The 19,641-nt window shown below is 39.6% G+C and overlaps 2 protein-coding genes across 6 annotated transcripts in view; one reads left to right on the forward strand and one right to left on the reverse strand.

Moving 5' to 3' along the window:
- Window positions 1-8,737, forward strand: part of KRAS (KRAS proto-oncogene, GTPase) — a 44,206-nt gene extending 35,469 nt beyond the window's left edge. For 2 of the 3 annotated variants that reach the window (XM_070410540.1, XM_070410538.1), the window contains one exon: window positions 4,042-8,737. In XM_070410540.1, coding sequence (XP_070266641.1) covers window positions 4,042-4,158 — 117 coding nt within the window. In that variant the 3' untranslated portion in view covers window positions 4,159-8,737. The remainder of the gene's footprint in view (window positions 1-4,041) is intronic. The other variant, XM_070410539.1, reaches the window with a different exon arrangement.
- Window positions 8,738-9,451: 714 nt separating this feature from the next.
- ETFRF1 (electron transfer flavoprotein regulatory factor 1) lies at window positions 9,452-19,552 on the reverse strand. 3 transcript variants are annotated; one of them, XM_070410544.1, is made up of 4 exons: window positions 19,443-19,552; window positions 18,936-19,047; window positions 10,375-10,457; window positions 9,452-10,293 (listed from the first exon to the last, which is right to left on the reverse strand). In XM_070410544.1, exons 3-4 carry the CDS (start codon window positions 10,417-10,419, stop codon window positions 10,072-10,074), a joined length of 267 nt encoding a protein of 88 aa, XP_070266645.1. In that variant the 5' UTR covers window positions 10,420-10,457; window positions 18,936-19,047; window positions 19,443-19,552; the 3' UTR covers window positions 9,452-10,071. The 3 variants fall into 3 exon arrangements, with proteins under 3 accessions (XP_070266645.1, XP_070266643.1, XP_070266642.1); XM_070410542.1 differs by lacking the exon at window positions 18,936-19,047 and having other exon boundaries at window positions 19,447-19,552; XM_070410541.1 differs by lacking the exon at window positions 18,936-19,047.
- Between the last annotated feature and the right edge of the window lie 89 nt (window positions 19,553-19,641).

Here is a 19,641-nt window from a genome sequence, read left to right on the forward strand (position 1 = left end):
ACTATTATAACCTCTTATATGGTTTACCTGTTGCTGTCTTCATTCACGGTGCAACCAGAGAGATATACTTAAATATCATTCTCTTATTTTTAAATCCAGTCACTGACTTCCTATTAACTATGGGATAAAATCTCAAATTTCATAACATCCTATATAATAAAAGGCTAATATGCAAATTGACCAAACAGTAGAACAACCAGTTGCTATGATGTGCACTGGCCTCCAGGGAGCAGACAATCAGTGCAGGAGCTGCCCCTTGGTGGTTAGTGCACTCCCACAGGGGGATCACCGCTCAGCTAGAAGCCGGGTGAGCGCAGCAGCAATGGCGGGAGCCTCTCCCGTCTCCACGGCAGCACTAAGGATGTCCGACTGCCAGCGGGGAGCCGGCCTAAGCTGTCAGTCAGACATCCCCTGAGGGCTCCTGGACTGTGAGAGGGCGAAGGCTGGGCTTAGGGACCCCCCCTGAGTGCACCGGGCCTCTAGTGTTATATATGGCTCTTCACACCTTCTTACCCCTAGCCTTATCTCGAAAAACTCCTTGGAAATTACTTTGTCCTTATATAAATGAACACCATGTATTTTCTTACTGTCCCTTGAGTCTTGACTGTTGCTCTTGTTTGGAATACTAGTATTCTTATCCCCTAGTCTTATAAATTAGCTAGTACTTTTTTGTGATTCTGTAATCTGTCTTCTAAGAATCTTTCTTTAAACCTTTAGACTGAGTATAATGCCCTTCCTGTGTATTCCCAGTATACTTTTCATAATTATATGCTTACCATATTACTTGAAATAACCTTTTATATTTGGTTCCTGTCCAGTAGAATCTTAGCAAGAATCACATTTTTTTTTTTCACTTTTACATGTCCATGCATAATGAGGTTCCTGTTGGATTTTATTGCATGTGATTTTTCAATTTCCTTTCTAAATCCATATTATATTGGTCTTGCTCAGAAAACCTATCACTCAGTAGTTGCTATAAATTTTATGCCAAAGCTTTATTTAGATTTTGATGTATATTATTTGTAATATATAATGTTCTGTGAGAACATCAAATAAAATTATAGGATATCATTTATTGTGCTGATTAAACTAAAGGTAGGTAGTCTTTATTATATAAATTTGAGGTCAGAAATAATGTAGCTCCCAAAAGTATGAAATATACATTTGAATAGTAGATTCCATACCAGAATATATCATGTGTTCTAGTACTAATATAAATTCAGAAGAAGAAATAAAGCATGCCTGACATTAATTTTTATTGAGATTTATGAACTCTTGATATTTTTAGTATCATCTAAAGCAGTACCGTAATTTGGAAGGTGTGATAAAATTGAACATTGCAATGCAATTTGAAAAGTCAAACTTTTTAAATTACAGTAGCCATGAGCTCGATATAAGTATAATTTTCTATTTTAATTAAATTTAATTTTGTTTTAATTTTTTATTTTCTCCTATTATCTTACTATTAGGTGATTTTAAAAGTAGAACTATTTAGAATAAAATAAATTTTATGCTTTAAATCTTTATTTAAACAAGGTGGAATCATACTTTTCTAAAGTTTCTCATTGTGCAAACTATATTCATTGACTGTGTAGTGTGAATGTCAAATAATTGTTGGGCATGATGAATTTAATTCATGTCTTTTCAGTGGACATGGATAGCATTTATGTAAAGAAAAAAGTGTATTTGTAATATTTAACATTTTAAATAAGAATATTTTTATAAAACTTGATAAATAGGTACAAATTAGTTTTTCTTAGTCCTAAAATAGATGAGTTTAAATAAAATAATTACTGGATGTTACTTTTGTCATATATGTGCGTATGAGAATAAACTAGTTTCCATATGAAAAGCATTTACTGCTCTGTTTTGATTAATTGTAACATTTTCCTAATCATTGAAATTATTTTAGTAAGATTGCCTAGTAAGGAGGATTCTGTGCGATGTGAACCTAAAATATTTGTCAGAATCTTAAAAGAAGGTAATGTTGACAGATTAGGTTTTCGTTGTATCCTAAATACTTGTGCGTTGTTTTCAACTTAGATTGTGTGTTTTTTATATCCACCTTGTGATTTTTTATTGCATCTACTTCATCAGTTTAGTACCATTGACATTTTTCTTCATTATAAAAGTTGAAATGGAGTAGATTATGTATGGAATTGTGATCAAAGAGCATTTATGAAAGTTAAGTGAGGTGGATTAGATCCTCTTTTAACTATTCCATTTTAAGGGCTTATTTTCATAAATTAGTCAAGGGTTGGTGGGCTATAAAATTATTCTTTACTATATCATTGGAAATTTTTTGGTTTTTTTTAAGGAGATTAGCATGAAGGTTTATATATATTAAGCCTTGATTGTATTGACTGATAAATTGTCTATTACTTTTCCTCACTATTTTGGATGAAACAAAAGCTTATGTTGTATCAATAATGATTTCAGAAAGTGGGGAGCATTCAATGAGTGCAGCTTGGGGGCTTTCTTGGGGAGCTTGTTTATTCACTAGTGTTCATATCAGTAATGCTGGTTTTTCTTACTATTTGTTTAAATGTGAGTAGTCCTCTCATTACCACTCTGTATTCACTTAAAAAATATTGGTGATACTTCTCTGAATTTTAGATTTGTTGTGAAAATTAGATAACTGAAACTTGAAGAAAATGCCCTGATTTAATTTTGCTGTTATTTTGAAATACTAATTTTGGAAGATTTTAGTAATACAATAAAGGAGAAATCATATCACTTAAATTTTAAATTATTTTTAGGATAACTTAACATGTGTTTATATGAATATCAACAGAGGTGGTTAAAATGAGTAAAAACCTAATGTTCATTGTTTTTAAGGTGACTTGATTTATATAACTTTAATTGTTGGGTATTTGTTTCTAAGATTCCCTCTAGTGTCCAGGCTAAAAAGTATCATTATATTAACAGGCTTTTAAAAATAGTACTACTCAGTTGAACAGATTTAAAAATATATAGAAGATAATATTTTTTCTTTAATTTTATTTTGCTTTTATATTTAATTTGCTCTAATGGGTACATGACAAGAATTGACTATGTATAGATCTTGTATAATTTCAGTATTGCAGTTAAAAACTGTCCTGCTACTATATTCAGAGTGCCACTTTTCACGTAATTAATTATTAGATTGAAAATTATTCTGACCTAAAATCACTTTCCACCATTACTGATTTTGGTACATTGCTTTGATCACAAATAGATGTCAGCCAAAATGACCAAATGTATATTTTTTTTGAAGATACAGCATTTGGCTTTATATGGCAAATTTTTGAATACCTAATATACCAAATAGAAACTGAATAAGTAAAATAGAATATTCTTTAAATTGGTAAATTATACCCCTATTTAAATGATTTAGCTCCTTTTTCCATAAATCAGAGAATTACATTTTTCAAAGTAGTGTGTGTGTTGGGTCACTTTAAATTTCTTCCTTATATGATTAAGTATAATTGAAACTAATGCCTTACTACAATATATATTTTAAAACTGAAAGTATATTCAAATACTATTTACTTCTCAGTAATTATCTAAATCTAACAGATTTAAACAAATATTGAACCAGAGCTCAAATATTATTACTGTGAATATTTATGAAAATATTACATACTTGCAGGTTTAATATTTAATGTCTAGAAACTCAGGGATAATTAAGTGTAAACACATTTTCAACACACGTACACATTTGGATTTTGGTTACCAAGGTGTGCTGATAGGTAAAAATTAGTAGCAAATTAAGTTCTGGGAAAAAGCATTTGTGAAGCTTATGTAAGATTCTGTGCCTTTGCTTTTCATTTCCTTTTGTTAAAATCAGAGTTTCCATTTATAACATTGACAAAATATCTATGAAGAAGACATTAAAGAATTTTAAAGGTCTGGTAAATACTCATTTGCCTATAGAGAAATGCGAGGTGTCCTTACTCTCTCTCAGTATTAATGTTTTCATTAGTGATATACCTTTCCTGTTATCTGTACACCTCAAACCATCATATATATTCACATTGTAATACTTGTTTTATATTTCAGGGTGTTGATGATGCCTTCTATACATTAGTTCGAGAAATTCGAAAACATAAAGAAAAGATGAGCAAAGATGGTAAAAAGAAGAAAAAGAAGTCAAAGACAAAGTGTATAATTATGTAAATACAATTTGTACTTTTTTCTTAAGGTATACTTAAGTGATAATTTTTGTACATTACACTAAATTATTAGCATTTGTTTAACTTTAGCATTACCTAACTTTTTTTTCTGCTCCATTCAAACTATTAGCTTTTATCTTGAATGCTTATTTTAAAATGACAGTGGAAACTTTTCTCTTAAGTGCCAGTATTCCCTGAGTTTTGGTTTTTGAACTAGCAATGCCTGTGAAAAAGAAACTGAATACCTAAGATTTCTTTCTTGGGGTTTTTGGTGCATGCAGTTGATTACTTCCTATTTTTCTTACCAATTGTGAACTTCAGTGTGAAACAAATTAATGAAGCTTTTAAACCCTCCCAATTCTGTGTTTTAACTAGTCACCTACATGGATTAATTACTAATTATAACTTCAATTGAGATTTCATGATTGGTTTTGCCAGAACATTAAGGGAACACGAATTTCTGAGCTTCCTATAGATTCATCTTGTAGCCATCATGTTCTGTAGTTTCAGTTGCCGTTACTTAATGTAAATGTACACTGTTCACAAAGGCTTTCTTCCTCTTTCACTGCTATTTGTCATAGTCATGTTCCCAAAAATAATATATTTTTTCTATAAAAGGGGAAAAAATGAAAAAAAGACAAGGCAATGGAAAATATTAAAAGGCTGTTTACTTTCCACATTAGATAAACTCCTATAATACTCTTAATAGCTTTTCCTGTTAATGCAGACCCAGTATGTAATGAGGATTCTAGCAACCATTTGGGGGGTATATTTACATGCTACTAAATTTTTGTAATAATTTTAAAAAATTTTAACATGTATAAAAATTCTCGTAGGAATGAAATGTAATCTCCCTGTGTCAGAGTGCTCTTTCCTACCATAACTTTCAATAAACCTTTTCTTGAACTTCAGTCTTTAAAAATAATTTTAATTCTGGTAGTGATATTAAAGATTATTTGAGTCAGTTAGAGTAGGTGTTAAAGAGACCAAGTTGAAGTCCAGGCCCTGTGTGAACCCCTGAGCTCCATGTGAGTTTCACAGTATGGAATGCATCCCAATGGTCTCCCGGTGTTGTCAAGCATTGGTTGGTCAAAAAATGGGGACTGGGAGAGATGTGGCTAGCTCAGCAAGATACGATCTCACTATGTGGTGGTTCTGCTGACAGATCAGGAACATAACTTAAAGATAACAACAACAGAACTTAAATTATGTATATATTTTAAATGAGGTTTTGGGGATGGGGCAAAACTTTAACTTTTTTAAATAATGGAGGGAAAAAGTTTCAAAGTCTCTAGTATTGTCTAGTTCTCTTAACATGCTAAAGTAACATTTCATAAACACTTTACAAGTCTGGTCCATTTTTGTTTAAAGAATAAGGTTTAAAAATAGATAAATTAACAAAATGATTCTTTCAATGCATTTAAAATGTTGCTTATTTTAAGATATTTGAAGTGAGATGGTACATTTAAAGCGAGAGGTGAAAATATTGGACTAGGAGGAAGGTGACTTAGATTTTGGTGTCTTTTACAACTTTGATTTTGGGCAGATCACTTATCATTTCTTCATGTTAAAATAACTCATCTCAAGGCCATAGCTAGCCTTACAATTATGTGATTTACATTCAGTTTACATAAAAATATACTTGTTTGTCAATCTCAGCATAATCTATAACTTTTTACCTGTGTTATTATTATCTTCAATACCAGTTTTAGGCAAAATTATGCAAGAGGTGAAGTTCATTTTTGAATATCCTTTTTCCATATTCAAGACTTTTCCTCCCATATTAGTGTCATCTTGCCTGCCTACCCTTCTATATGGCCAATGACTTGATGCTTTTTTTTTTTTTTTAAATATATTTTATTGATTTTTTACAGAGAGGAAGGGAGAGGGATAGAGAGCCAGAAACATCAATGAGAGAGAAACATTGATCAGCTGCCTCCTGCACGCCCCCCACTGAGGATGTGCCCGCAACCAAGGTACATGCCCTTGACCGGAATCGAACCCGGGACCCTTGAGTCCGCAGGCCGACGCTCTATCCACTGAGCCAAACCGGTTCTGGCTTGATGCTTTTAATATATCTAATTCCCCCTAACCTCAAGATTTATTGCTGTTTTGAGTATCTCCTTGAAGGCTTCAGATCAAGTCACATCAGAATGCCTTACATCTTATTTGCTCAAGCTCAACATAATCTGACAGGTACTACAGTGGGATTTGACCTAATGGCTAATTTTTGAGGTGGTTGTAGCAATTTAATCTTTAACCTTTGAATATCATGTTTGCTGACTGGTCCATTAGTGACTATGTAGGAATTTTCATACCTGCTATGAGTAGACAGAACCCTATCCAATGGAAGAAGAATTTAATAAAGGTAGTGCTGAAAGAATTCCTTAGATAATCTGTAATTAGGACTGTGCTGAAAGAATTCCTTAGATAATTTATAATTAGGATTGACTCTGGTAACAGTGACGCATTGCATTGTTTTAAATAACTAAAATCTTACAGTGAAAAATACTTCAAAATTTAATTTATAAAGCTTTTTAGTGTGGTTCATTTATTCAACATATTTGAGTGTCTTCTAAATGCCAAGCACTACACAAGGCACCGAGGATATTATGGTAAAAGGGACATAATTTTTATGCTAAAGTAGTCTTTATATTCTAGAGTGGTTTGTAATATCTTTGTAAGGCGTTTGGCACATGACCCAGAAATAACCATGCATATTTTAGTTTTGTAGGGAAGGGAGTTGGTCTCTTGAAATTTCTTCCATTTTTGGAATAATTATTTTGCTCTGATTCCAGTGTAACTGTTTAATCAAGCTACTTTATATAAATCATTTTTCATTGTTTTAAAGGAGTAAGCTTGATTATATATTTTTATTTGGCATAATTGTGTGACTCTATTGGGACAATTATAGTATACATTAAGTTGTATGTAATAATATTAAAATTCCCAAGTGTGTAATATTCTGGTTGGTCTCTTTGTGTAAGTAATTAAAATAGACTTAAAATTAATAATGAATTCTGAAATAGTTATGTTTATTTAAGGACGATTAAACATATGCCTGAACTAATGGACAGAAAAGGACATTTCTGTGTAAAAATCATTATGATTTCTGGAATGGTTTGCTAAACTAAGGTTCATGGAATGTTATCTAGGTGGAGTGTTAAGACTTATATAGAACCTCCTCTTGTTTCTACCCAAGATAAAGAAATGGCCATGCTTCAAGAATAGCAGTGCATAATTGAGTGAGGGGATTTTTTAGGACTCTTGAATTTTTGATGTAGCTGGGAAATTTTTTTTAATGCAGTGGTAATTATCCTTTATTATCTAAATTTTGAATAAATTGACACAGGTTTGTTTTCATAGAGATTTTAAAAGAGGAAAGATGATCCTAGAAGTAACATAAATGTTATCTAATTATTACAGACTTAAAGATAAAGTTGAAGTTGAAAAAATGCTAAATTATAGTCTTAAGACATAAACATGTTTGTGGAAGAGTGTATCAGAAGTATATAGTAAAATTTGAATGAATATTTCCAATTGGGAATTCTAGGCTCTATTTTAACTGAGTCACACTGCATAGGAATTTAGAACCTAACTTTTATAGGTTATCAAAACCTTTCCCACCATTGCACAATTTTGTCCTAATATATAAAGAAATCTTGTGAGGCATGTTAAGTTGCAGTTTGCATAAGTTCATCTCATTTGTGTTCCAGTTACTGTTTTTTCTTCTAGCCATTTTTCTACACATTGTTTTTGTAGGTAATAAAAGCTATCATTTACGTTTGTCCAAAAGTAATACTTTCATGGTAATTATATATTGCTGATTTTTAAGAACCTATCAGTTACTATAAAACTGAATTTAATAACTTCTCTGTTAATATTGGGTAGCATGAAATCTGCTTTGATAAATTGAACAGCACACAACTGGTAGCTTCAAATTCGTTCAGAAAATGAAATTATTTCTAAAGATATATTCTTAACCAGTTCTTAAAATATAGTGATAACTAGATTAATACTTATTTTAGTTTAATAGTTTTAAGTGCCTGTTTGGATGATGCTAGGTAATTTAGATGAATTTAGGGAAAACAAAATTATTACCTGCAGAAATGTCAGTTACAGCGATCGCCCCTCCCCATAGAGTTAAATGGGTTATGTAATGTTTTATCCAAAAGTTTCCAGTTCCACTGTCTTGTGTTTTCATGTTGAAAATACTTTTGCATTTTTCCTTTGAGTGCCAATTTCTTACTAGTACTATTTCTTAATGTAACATGTTTACCTGGAATGTATTTTAACTATTTTTGTATAGTGTAAACTGAAACATGCACATTTTGTACATTGTGCTTTTCTTGTGGGACATACGCAGTGTGATCCAGTTGTTTTCCATCATTCGTTTGCGCTGACCTAGGAATGTTGGTCATATCAAACATTACATTTAAAAATGACCACTCTTTTAATTAAAATTAACTTCTAAATGTTTATAGGAGTATGTGCTGTGAAGTGATCTGAAACTTGTAATATTTTTGTCATGAACTGTACTGCTCCTAATTATTGTAATGTAATAAAAATAGTTATGATGGCTATGCTAGTGTGTATTTTTAAAAAAATATATATTTTTACTGATTTCAGAGGAAGGGAGAGGGAGATATATAAACATCAATAATGAGAGAGAATCATTGATTAGCTGCCTCTTGCACGCCCCCTCCTGGGGATCAAGCCCACAACCCGGGGATGTGCCCTTGACCAGAATCGAACCTGGGACCCTTCAGTCTTCAGGCTGACGATCTATCCACTGAACCAAACCAGCTAGGGCTAGTGTATTTCTTAACAGAAATTTGAAACATTTGCCCAACAATTGATATGGAATTGGAATAGTTCATAAGTCACAGATACTATAGTGTTTTAGTAAATCTTTTTTTGCAGCTTATAAGTTAGAAATATTTATGAAAGGTGCTGTGAACATTTTGTAAGGTGTGAGTGTTTGCTTAAGACCATCTTAGTTTTTTAAAAATATATTTTTATTGATTTCAGAGAGGAAGGGAGAGAGATAGAAGCATCAATGATGAGAGAATCATTGATTGGCTGCCTCCTGCACAACCCCTACTGGGGATCGAGCCCGCAACCTGGCCCTTGGCCGAAATCGAACCTGGAACCCTTCAGTCCGCAGGCTGACGCTCTATCCACTGAGCCCATCTTAGTTTTAATTCCATTGCCATGTTAACTCATTTATAAGTAGATGCAAAACAGATCTACCTTTATGACAAAAAAATAACTTCATTACTTTTTATCAAAGAAGGTAATTGATACACAACAGGTGATTTATTTTAAGGCCCAAAGGAAGCTAGAAGCAAAATAATGGAGATATTGAATAGGTATGTATGTAATGCCAATCACTGGCAAGCTATTTCAAGTACAGAAGTAATCTTCATATGTATTATTTCTATAACTGCACTAAAATCATGACCAGGTGCTATTTGTTTTGTAGTGAACCTTGCTAATATACCAGATGGGGTAAAAAATAAGGTACTCCTTCAAAAATTAAAGACAATAAATGTAAAAGACATTATTTTGCCTAGTTTCATGTGAATTAAATGGCATTGTCAGTTAAATGGAGAAATGGGCTAAGGATAATTGGCAAAAATCTATTAAGTTACAATTGTTTTAAGTACATTATTTTTCATTTGAAATTAGGTACTCTAATCTATAATTTGTAGTTGGCAACGTTATGTTAGTATAAAATTATGCATTAAGGGTTGCTGATAAAACAGTATAAATATAAGTTAACCCTGTTTTAGCTCAGTTAAGGCAGCTTAAGTATTTTTTATATGTCATGTATATGTTGCCATTTTAAGTTAGAATTATTTTTATATTTATACATAAACAGCTGGCACTGGTTTTAGTAAAATTATAGTAATGATCAGTTAGTGTCTTTGGTATCTGAATAATAGCGCTGTTTCATAGCTCTGTATTTCCTAAGGAAATACAAGGCTTCTAGCTCTTTCATTACAAATTCACCCCGTGCAATCAGTTCTCTGATCTTCTCTGGGTCCTTCACATCTTTGTTTTTAAGGAAAACATTCTTCAGACGCCTTTTAAAATAGTCTGCTCCTTTTGGATAGTCTCGTCCAAGGTACAGCAGCTTAAAAAGGAAAGATTATATATTTCTAAACAATCCATGTCAAGAAACAACATTTATAAAGTTGGCAACGTAATTACTTACATTTTTATAAAGATTCAGTACTTCTCCTCTTAAAGAATTGGCCATTTTCACTTATGGAAAATATCCACTTATATATAGCATACCTAAAGAAAAAGAAAGTTTGTGGGTTTTTTTGTTTGTTTGTTTTTTGCAAATAACTGTATTATAGTAAAAATGAAGAAAAACAGATTTTACATGGTGGGAAAATGCTTTTTCTTTTTTTTCTTTTTACCCAATTATTATTTTGAGCATTTTTATGTTTCAGGCAATGGGATATACCTATGAACATTGGTCAGATAAGATACCTGCTTTCACAGAACTAACATCTCCTGGGGGAGATATAAACAAACAAGATAATTATGAATTTTGACAAGTCCCATGAGGGAAATAGGATAATGAGAGAAAATGAATTGTCAAATATGTAGGTATACCTCCTTTTAATACCACAGTAGAATGAATTAGAACTAGACTGGAATGCCAGCTTTATAATGGTGTATAGGTTACTTAACCTTTCTGAGCCTCAATTTCCTTATCATCAAAAGGAAGATTGTATTTTTTCTGCGCTCAAGGCAAGGCCAGATCTGTTTGGAGGACATGGAGAAGAGGCCTGGTCAAATGTAGAAGGGTGCTATCCTAAGAAAGGCATAGGAGAAACTTGCTGTGTGAGTTGAGCAGGCTCACAGTTAATGGTAGATGGGCAATAAGATTGGTAGTAAAGAGGCGAAATGAACAACTCATAAGGGGTTACATAAGCAGGCAACATCTAATGGGATAGATTATACCTCATGTATAATTTGTTAATGAACCAGGATATCCTAAACATAGACAATAATTCCCAATACTTGTTATAATTGTGGGGATTAAATAATAAAATTCCTAACATAAGTAGGCCCAAAGTAAATGTTAATGTCAGTTATTAACCTCCTCTAAAATTCTCTAATTCCAATTTTCCCAATGACCTATGAAAACAGTCCCTCATTAACAATTTTTATTTTGAAACTAGAGGCCTGATGCATGAAATTCATGCAAGAGTAGACCTTCCTTACCCCAGCTGCTGGCACCGGCTTCCCTCGGGCACCTGGGACCCAGGTGTCCCTTTGGATGCCGGCAGGCACCTGGAACCTGGGCTTTGTCCAGAAGGACATCCGGTCAAATTAGCATATTACACTTTTATTATTATAGATGAGACCCAGTGCATGAATTCATGCACGGGTGGGGTCCAGCTGGCCCAGCCCCAATTGGCGGATCCGGGCCGGGCCTGTCGGGAGGAGGAGATGGCGAGAGGTTGGCCAGCGGGCGCTGCCCCTGATGGGGGGGCCAATTGGGTGTAGGGTCAGCCATAGGGAAGGGCTGTGGGCGGGCTGGCCCCGCCCCTGATTGGTGTGTGTGGGGGGGGGCGATCAGGGGTGGAGCTGGCTGGGGGGAGGGGCTGTAGGCCTGCCTGATCACCCCAACCACTCTGCCTGCTGGCCTGATCAACCCCATCAGCCCCCTCTTCCAGCCTGATCACCCCTAACTGCCCACCCTTGCCGGACTGATTGCCCCCAACTGCCCCCTCTATCCCCCGCCGGCCTGCTTGCCCCCAACTGTCCCATCACCCCCCTGCCGGCCTGCTTACCCCCAACTGTCCCATCACCCCCCTGCCAGTGTGCTTGCCCCCAACTGCCCCCCCCCCCCCCGCCGGCCTGCTCACCCCCAACTGCACCCCCCTGCTGGCCTGCGTGCCCCCAACTGCTCCCCCTGCTCGCCTGCTTGCACCCAACTGCCCTCCCCTGCTAGCCTGATTGCCCCTAATCGCCTCTACCTCGGCCCCGCCATCATGGCATTGTCCGGAAGGATGTCCAGAAGGTCTCCCGGTCTAATTAGCATATTACTCTTTTATTAGTATAGATGATTTCAACCTTGCAGGAAAGTTGTAACACACTACAAATATTTTTTCCAGAACTATTTGAGAAGTTACTAACATGCTGTTCCATCATCTGAATACTTTGAATAGCCATCTAATAGAAATATAAGAGGCACTTAGGTAATTTTACATTTTTTAGTACATATTATAAAATAAAATCATTTAATAACATTCTTTATATTTAAAATATTATTTCAATGTATTACACTAGCTATATTTTAAGGGCTTACAGGTACCCAGGACTTAGTTGCTACCACACTGGACAGCACAGCTTTAGAGTGTATTGTCCATGAATAAGGACATTTCCTACAGAACAATACAACGATCGGTATCAGGAAGTTAACACTGCTCTATTATTCCCATTTGATCAACAACCCCTTCATGTTCTGGCACTTGTCCTAAAGATGCCCTTATTGCACTAGGTGCCCAGTGCACAAATCTGTGCACCTTAAAAGGAACTGTGGGCCACAAGTCTGTGGTGGGCACAGGGGTGGGTTTTGGCCCATCCTCCGCGCCCCTGCCCAGCCCCTCCCACCACAGTCCCTGGTCCCCTGTCTGCTGGCAGCCCCGCTCCCACTACCACCGCTCTCATGCATCAGCTCCGCTCGCACCTGCTGATGGTACAGAGTGACTGGGGTCAGTGCCAGCAGTTGGGGTGAGCGGTGGCTGTTGCTCTGATTGCCCCTCAGGAGCAGGGGGAGGTGGAGAAGCCCTCTGGGGCTATTGGGCTGGCAGCCGCTGCTCGCACCTGTTGACGGTGCTGAGTGATCGGGATCAGCACCGGGCGCCGGCAGCAGGTGCGAGCGGCGGCTCCAGCACTAGCTGTGGGTGTGAGCAGGGCCGTTGCCAGCAGCGGGTGCGAGAGGCGGCTGCCGGCCCCGATCGCCTCAGGAACAGGAGGAGGTGAAGAAGCCGTGAGGGGTTATCGGGGCAGGCAGCTGCCACTCGCACCCGCTTATGGCGCTGAGCAATTAGGGCCAGCACTGGCAGTGCAAACGGTGGCTCTGGTGCTGGCAGCGGGTGCGAGTGGGGCCAGTGTCAGCAGTAGGTTGAGCACTGGGCAGGACCACAGCGCACGGGAGCAAAGAATTTTCAGTAACTACCAGAGGCTTGCCCCGATGACCGCGCCCTGCGCCCTGCCTTGGTCTGGCACCCCTGCTCACCTCCACCATCCCGCTGCGGCCAACACCCGCCATGTTCTGCACTCAGCTGCCTGCTGCCGACGCCCGCCATGTTCTGTGCATGCCCCCTTGTGGTCAGCACATGTCATAGCGACCGGTTGTTTGGTTGTTCAGCTGTTTGGTCTATTTGCATATTAGGGTTTTATATATATACTAGAGGCTCGGTGCACAAAAATTTGTGCACGCGGGGGGAGGGGGGTCCCCCAGCCCAGCCTGTGCCCTCTCGCAGTCTGGGACCCCTTGGGAGATAACGACCTGCTGGCTTAGGCCTGCTCCTGGGTGGCAGAGGGCAGGCCCAATCCCTAAGTGCAACCCCTGGTCAGGCTCAGAGCAGGGCCGATTGGGGAGTCGGGGCGCCGCCCCATCATGCACAGAGCAGGGCGGGTCAGGAGGGTGTGATGCCACCCTCAGTCACGCTCAGGGTAGGGCCAATTGGGGGGTTGGGGCACCGCTCCCTGTCACACTCAAGGCAGGGTTGATGGGGAGGTTGTGGCGCCACCCCGTCACGCACAGAGCAGGGTCGATCAGGGGGTTGGGGAGCTCCTCCCTGTCATGCACAGAGCAGGGCCGATCAGGGGGTTGAGGAGCTCCCCCCTGTCACTCACAGAGTAGGGCCGATAGGGGAACTGGGGCACCGCCCCCTGTCACACACAGAGCAGGGTGGATCAGGGGTTTGGGGCGCTGCCCCCTGTCACTGACATAGTAGGGCCGATAGGGGAGTAGGGGCACCGCCCCCTGTCACACACAGAGCAGGGCGGATCAGGGGGTTGGGGTGCTGCACCCTGTCACACTCAGGGCAGGGCCAATGGGGAGGTTATGGCTCTACCCTGTCACACACAGAGCAGGGCCCGTGGGGGGGTGGGGGGCGGGTTGGGGCGCCGCATCCTTTCACACACAGAGCAGGACCGATCAGGGGGTTGGTGTGCTGCACCCTATCAAACACAGAGCCGCAGGGCAATCAGGGGATTGGGGAGCTCCCCCCTATCAGGCACAGAGCAGGGCTGATCAGGGGGTTGGGACGCCTTCCCCTGTCATGAACAGAGCAGGGCGGATAGGGAGGTTGTGGCCCCACCCCCTGTCACACACAGAGCCGCAGGGCGATCAGGGGGTTTGGGCGCTGCCCCCTGTCATGCTGATCCCGGTGCCGGGAGCCTCGCTGCTCCACTGATCCCAGTGCTGGGAGGCATATTACCCTTTTACTATATAGGATAGAGGCCTGGTGCATGAGTGGGGGCCGGCTGGTTTGCCCTGAAGGGTGTCCTGGATCAGGGTGGGGGTTGCCACTGGGAGCCTGGCCAGTCTGGGTGAGCGGCTGAGGGCTATTTTCCGGAAGCTAGTGACTGAAGCTTCCAACTGCTCCTTGTTTTCTTTTCTTTTTTTTTTTTTTTTATTCTGGGCCAGCTTTAGCTCTGAGGCCTCGCTGCTGAAAACATCGATACAAAGTTTCGGTCGGCTGGCTTTCAGTCCGGCTGGTTTCTGGTGTTTTGTTTAGCTTCTTATTTGCTTCATAGTACATAGTTGCTTAGAGTTGCAGCTGAGAGGCCGGCAAGTGAGGCGGGGAACGTTGGAGTCCACAGCAAGCAAGCCTCATGCTCGCTTCAGTGCCTGGCTGCCGGCCGCCATCTTGGCTGACAGTTAATTTGCATATACTCACTGATTAGCCAATGAAAAGGGTAGCGGTTGTATGCTAATTACCATGTTTCTCTTTTATTAGTGTAGATAGATAACAAAAAGATCGAATCCAAGATTACACATTGCCCATGTATTTTGTAGAATGTGTCTCATTGTGATGTTAACTCATGGCTAGATTAAGGTTATGTAGTTTGGGCAAACATATTACAGACATGATGGTTTGTTCATTTTATTCTATCTTATCAGGTGGACACAGTTCCAATTTGTTTATTATGATTGATGTTAATTTTGATCACTAGATTAAGGTTTGGATTCTCTGTAAAGTTACTCCCCCTGGTTTGAAGTTAGTAAGCATTTTGTGAGAAGTACTTTGAGATTACATATAGATATTCCTGAAAAACCTTTCATGTTGCAAAAACATTAAAAATAACAGGGTTTTGGGGGAAAATAGGTTTGGGACAGACAACTCAAATCCTATGCAACTAAACAACTAATAAACAGAAACTGGTACTTGGAGAGTTAATTTGGATCACTTGAGTTTCTCTGAGCCTAGCTGGAGACTCACAGAGATGTTTAAACTGCCAAAAATAATAGAGTTAGGGGCTGGAGACAAAGAAAGGATCAAAAGAGGCAGGAGGAAGTCTTTGGGGATGATGGATATTTATCATGATTGTGGTGATGATTTCATAAGTGTATGCATATGTTTGGTTTATCAAATTGTATTTATATTTTAAATAAATGTAGTTTATTCTATGTCAATTATACCTCAGTAAAACTTTTTAAATGCTAAAAGTAGGGTTGGTAGAAACTGAGGTACACATGGAAGTAGAGAGCTATATAGCGGTCGCCAACTGGTGGTCCGCGGACCAATGGTGGTCCGCGAGGTCTGAAAAGTTGGTGACCGCTGGTTTAAGGAAACCTTTGGACTTGACACTTAGTGGTCAGAGTAGGTGGTCCAGTGTGCCACCAATTAATAGTTGCATACAATGGAGTATGCTTCTCTGCAGAAGGAGCCCTGAGTGTAAGCACCTGTTTAAAAATTTTAAAAAATATACCTGAATGACTCCTGCTGATAGTAGAGCAACTAAGTGAAGACTTTCATTTTATGCTGAAGTTCATAAATCACATAGGAACCAACATCCATGTTAAAACTTGTATAATCCCCTTTTTACTAGTTCATGAACTAATTCACATAACAAGCATACAATGTAACAAAACAATTTCTTTTCCTTTGAGTTCATTAATGTTAGTTTTCTCTCAATTTCTGTTGTTTTCCTTCAAGTTGTTTTTTTCCCCCCCTGCTTGCTTTTGCTGCATCACTTCTGAGCTTTCCTCCAAAGACTGGTAAATCTTTTCTGTCTATTCTTAGAAGTAAAAGGCCCAAAAATGCATTTTAGAATATCTGCATACATGGTTGCAACTTACTTTGACCTTTACCTAGGAGGATTTGAGTGGGCCCTTTATTGGGGAACCACTGATGTCAATCTTAGATCTTTCCTCTCGGGCTGGTCAGATTCCCCAAAGAAATATCTTCCAATCTTCTGAAGATTTGCCTATTCAGCATTAACAGGGGCCTTGCATTCAGTATTATGTACGCCCAAATTAATTTCCTTTCACTGTAGTTCTCATGTACTTAGTATGCCTAAAGACACCCCAGTTCAGATTTTGTCCATAAATAAACCTCCAGTCTTCTATGGGAGTGAGAGGGCACAGTCACTTGGAGTTGTTTCTCACATAGCTTTCACTTAATCCTCTTTGCTTCATTTTTCATTTCCAATTCCAATGGCCCTGTTCCAGTGCCTTTTGAGAATGATATAGTATAAATGGAGCTCTTCTGGTGTGCTAAGTCAGTCAGTCACCTGTTCTGCAGCTTCTAAGTCTTATTGTCTTCTCCCCTCTAATTTTTCCAATTTATTATTATGGCCCTTTTAATGAAAATTTAGTGGAGTTTTGGAAGGGAGTGAAATTAGATGGGTGTATTTAACCCGCTATGTCAATACCTAATTTCATTTTTAAAAATATTTCTTGTTTGGCTGAGAAACATTTTCCAATGTGGTTTAACCTTATTGAAGAATGACTCTTAAAACCATCTGCTTTTAAAATATTTCTAAATTCAATCTACATAGGTATAATTTCAAATTGCAAATGATAGCCTGTTTTATTCCTGGGAAAGAGCATAGTTTTATTTAATTCACAATCTGTAAATTTGTGAAAGCTTTTAGAGATATGGTTTAAATTGTCCTTTTTTAGCTGTTGTTCTTTTTATAAATTAATAAAAGATTTTCCCAGCAAAAAAAGTAGCTGATATGACTAAGGTAAAATTTCCCCATTCTTTGCTATGTTAATTTAAACAGATTAAGGCAGTTTATTATTGTACACTGGCATTCAGGCATTTACGTGTATTTTGGCCTTTGGGAAAAAATAGGTCTCCTATTTTTAGGGTTTGCAATTGGTGAACAATTTAAGCGCAGCAGGGACCTGGGACTGCTCCTTAACCTTGCAACAAGTTATGGTGGTTTCTGTTCTTTGTACAGAGCCAGATGAGTTAGGGATGAAAATAAGTCCCCCTTCATTCTGAGGATGCAGATGTGTGTAGTAGGCAAAGGCTGGGGGTAACAATCCCCGCTGACAGCTTTTCTAGTGACTGGGCTAAGAAGCTAAGACTTAATCATTAACTCCAGTCCTGGGTTAAGTAAGAATTGTCATTTTACTGGGGACTATGGCACTCAAAGCTGTTGTTAATCACTCTTCCCCATACAGTTCAGATGGCAATAAGAGCTGAAAGAAGCTGGCAGAGAAGGGCAATGCAATATTATTATTTATTGGGATCTGGTAGACTTGACTCAAATAGACGAAGCACATATCTCCAAAGTAGTTAAACCTAAAAAGGCTTCCCACAAAAACCGTATTCCAACACAACTGCCAGCACGGAAGCATACGTAATCAGGGAGGTCGGTGGCAAGAGATGTTGCTCCCAAAGGCTGGCATACAGCTTGCTCTCTAGTCCGACCTAGAAGCCAGATGATATACGTGAGTTGAAAGGAGACGGTTATGTATGTTCAGAACGGGTAGGCATTACGCCTGTCTGAAGGAAAGAGGAACACTTCCTTACTCGTACGCAGCTTGCAAGAGAAGTCCTGGAGGAGAACCAAGCTCACTGGCATGAGCTCTTACAACGCGGTGACCCCTAGAACACAGTCCAGCTTGTCCTGTCACAGCCATAGCAATTCCTGGGTCGGGGGGGCGGGGGGAGGTTGGTAAGAGTGAGAGTTTGAGCAAGTCCTCTCCCTGGAGGCCCACCATTTTAAGGTAATTTGGAATTATCACCTCCTTTCCCCAATCAGTCCCAGTTGAGTGGACTGAGGTTTTGTATCATAAAAAGTCGTCTGGTTGAAAAACAATTTAAAGCAAAAGCTTACTTCCATTCCAAACGGCTTCAGAAGTAGCCGAAGTCAACATTTATATGTTTATCTTACTACCGGGAATTTGGAGGCGGATGTCAACCATTCCACAACCTGGATTTCTCTTACCAGGGGGATAGTAACACTCTAACCCACCAAGACTAGCTCAGTAAGTAGTATTTATGAACGCACTTAATCAATGACGTTGGGATAGAGCATTATAAAATTAGAATTCAGAGATGAGAAATGGTGTCAACAATTTTAAAGTATTTCATGCCATGTTATGCTAAAACAGGGTTTTGGGTCCTAAAATCATGGAGAATTCGGCTAGGGCTTTACAAGGCACTTAATTTCTTAAGTCACTTAATTCTAGTTTTCTGTGGGTCTGAGTTGTCAGTGTCTCTTCATGTGGGGAGGAGTCACATCCTGAAGGTTGTGCTAGTGGTTATCACAATTTTTTACCTTGGGCGAATAACGTAATGGCCCTGGCTGGGCTTCAGCGACCTTCATCTGTAAGAAATAACTTCACCCAGGAATTGTTTCAGATCCTTCCCAGTGCTTGTTTACAGCGGCTCTTAGAAAAAAACGACACACACCTTGCACGGGAAATAAACAGAACCAGGTGCAGGGAGAAGAATCCGAAGGTCATGCATTTAAAAATAACCAAGCCACTCGGGGCCAAGCCACCTCTTATCTAAATGGCCGCACCCCGCTGGCCTAAGCTGTGGGGACCCGGGAAGCTGGGCAGCAGCCAGCCTGGGTAGCTGGGGTGGCCCCTGTCCTCCTGGAGGCCCTGACACACATTCGCCCAGCACACTCCGGGGACAGAGGGAGGGGGGAGACCCGCAACGGCGGCGGCGCTCGGACACTTTCCCACGCCCGCAGCACCTCCTCGCCCGGAGCGTAACTTCCCCGCCTCCAGACCCCAGGTCCGCAAAGCACAAGGAAGCACCCGGGAGCTGCACTCACGCACTTTCCGGCGCGCCGCAGCCGTAAAGCTTCGCACCGCTTCCACTGTGCGTCTGTCACCCACGCAGCGCGGAGGGGCTGCGGGCGAGCTGTCACGGAGGAGGCGGGGCGCCGCCCGGAAGGACGCAGCGCGACTGCGCGGACCGTGCGGGCCGAAAGCGCTGTTTCCCTGGGGCGTCCGTGGGCGGGGCTTGTCGTC

The sequence above is a fragment of the Myotis yumanensis genome, unplaced genomic scaffold (genome assembly GCF_028538775.1).
Source record: "Myotis yumanensis isolate MYYU_CA2020_CCGP unplaced genomic scaffold, mMyoYum1.0.hap1 SCAF_3, whole genome shotgun sequence".
NCBI classification, from domain to species: Eukaryota; Metazoa; Chordata; class Mammalia; order Chiroptera; family Vespertilionidae; genus Myotis; species Myotis yumanensis.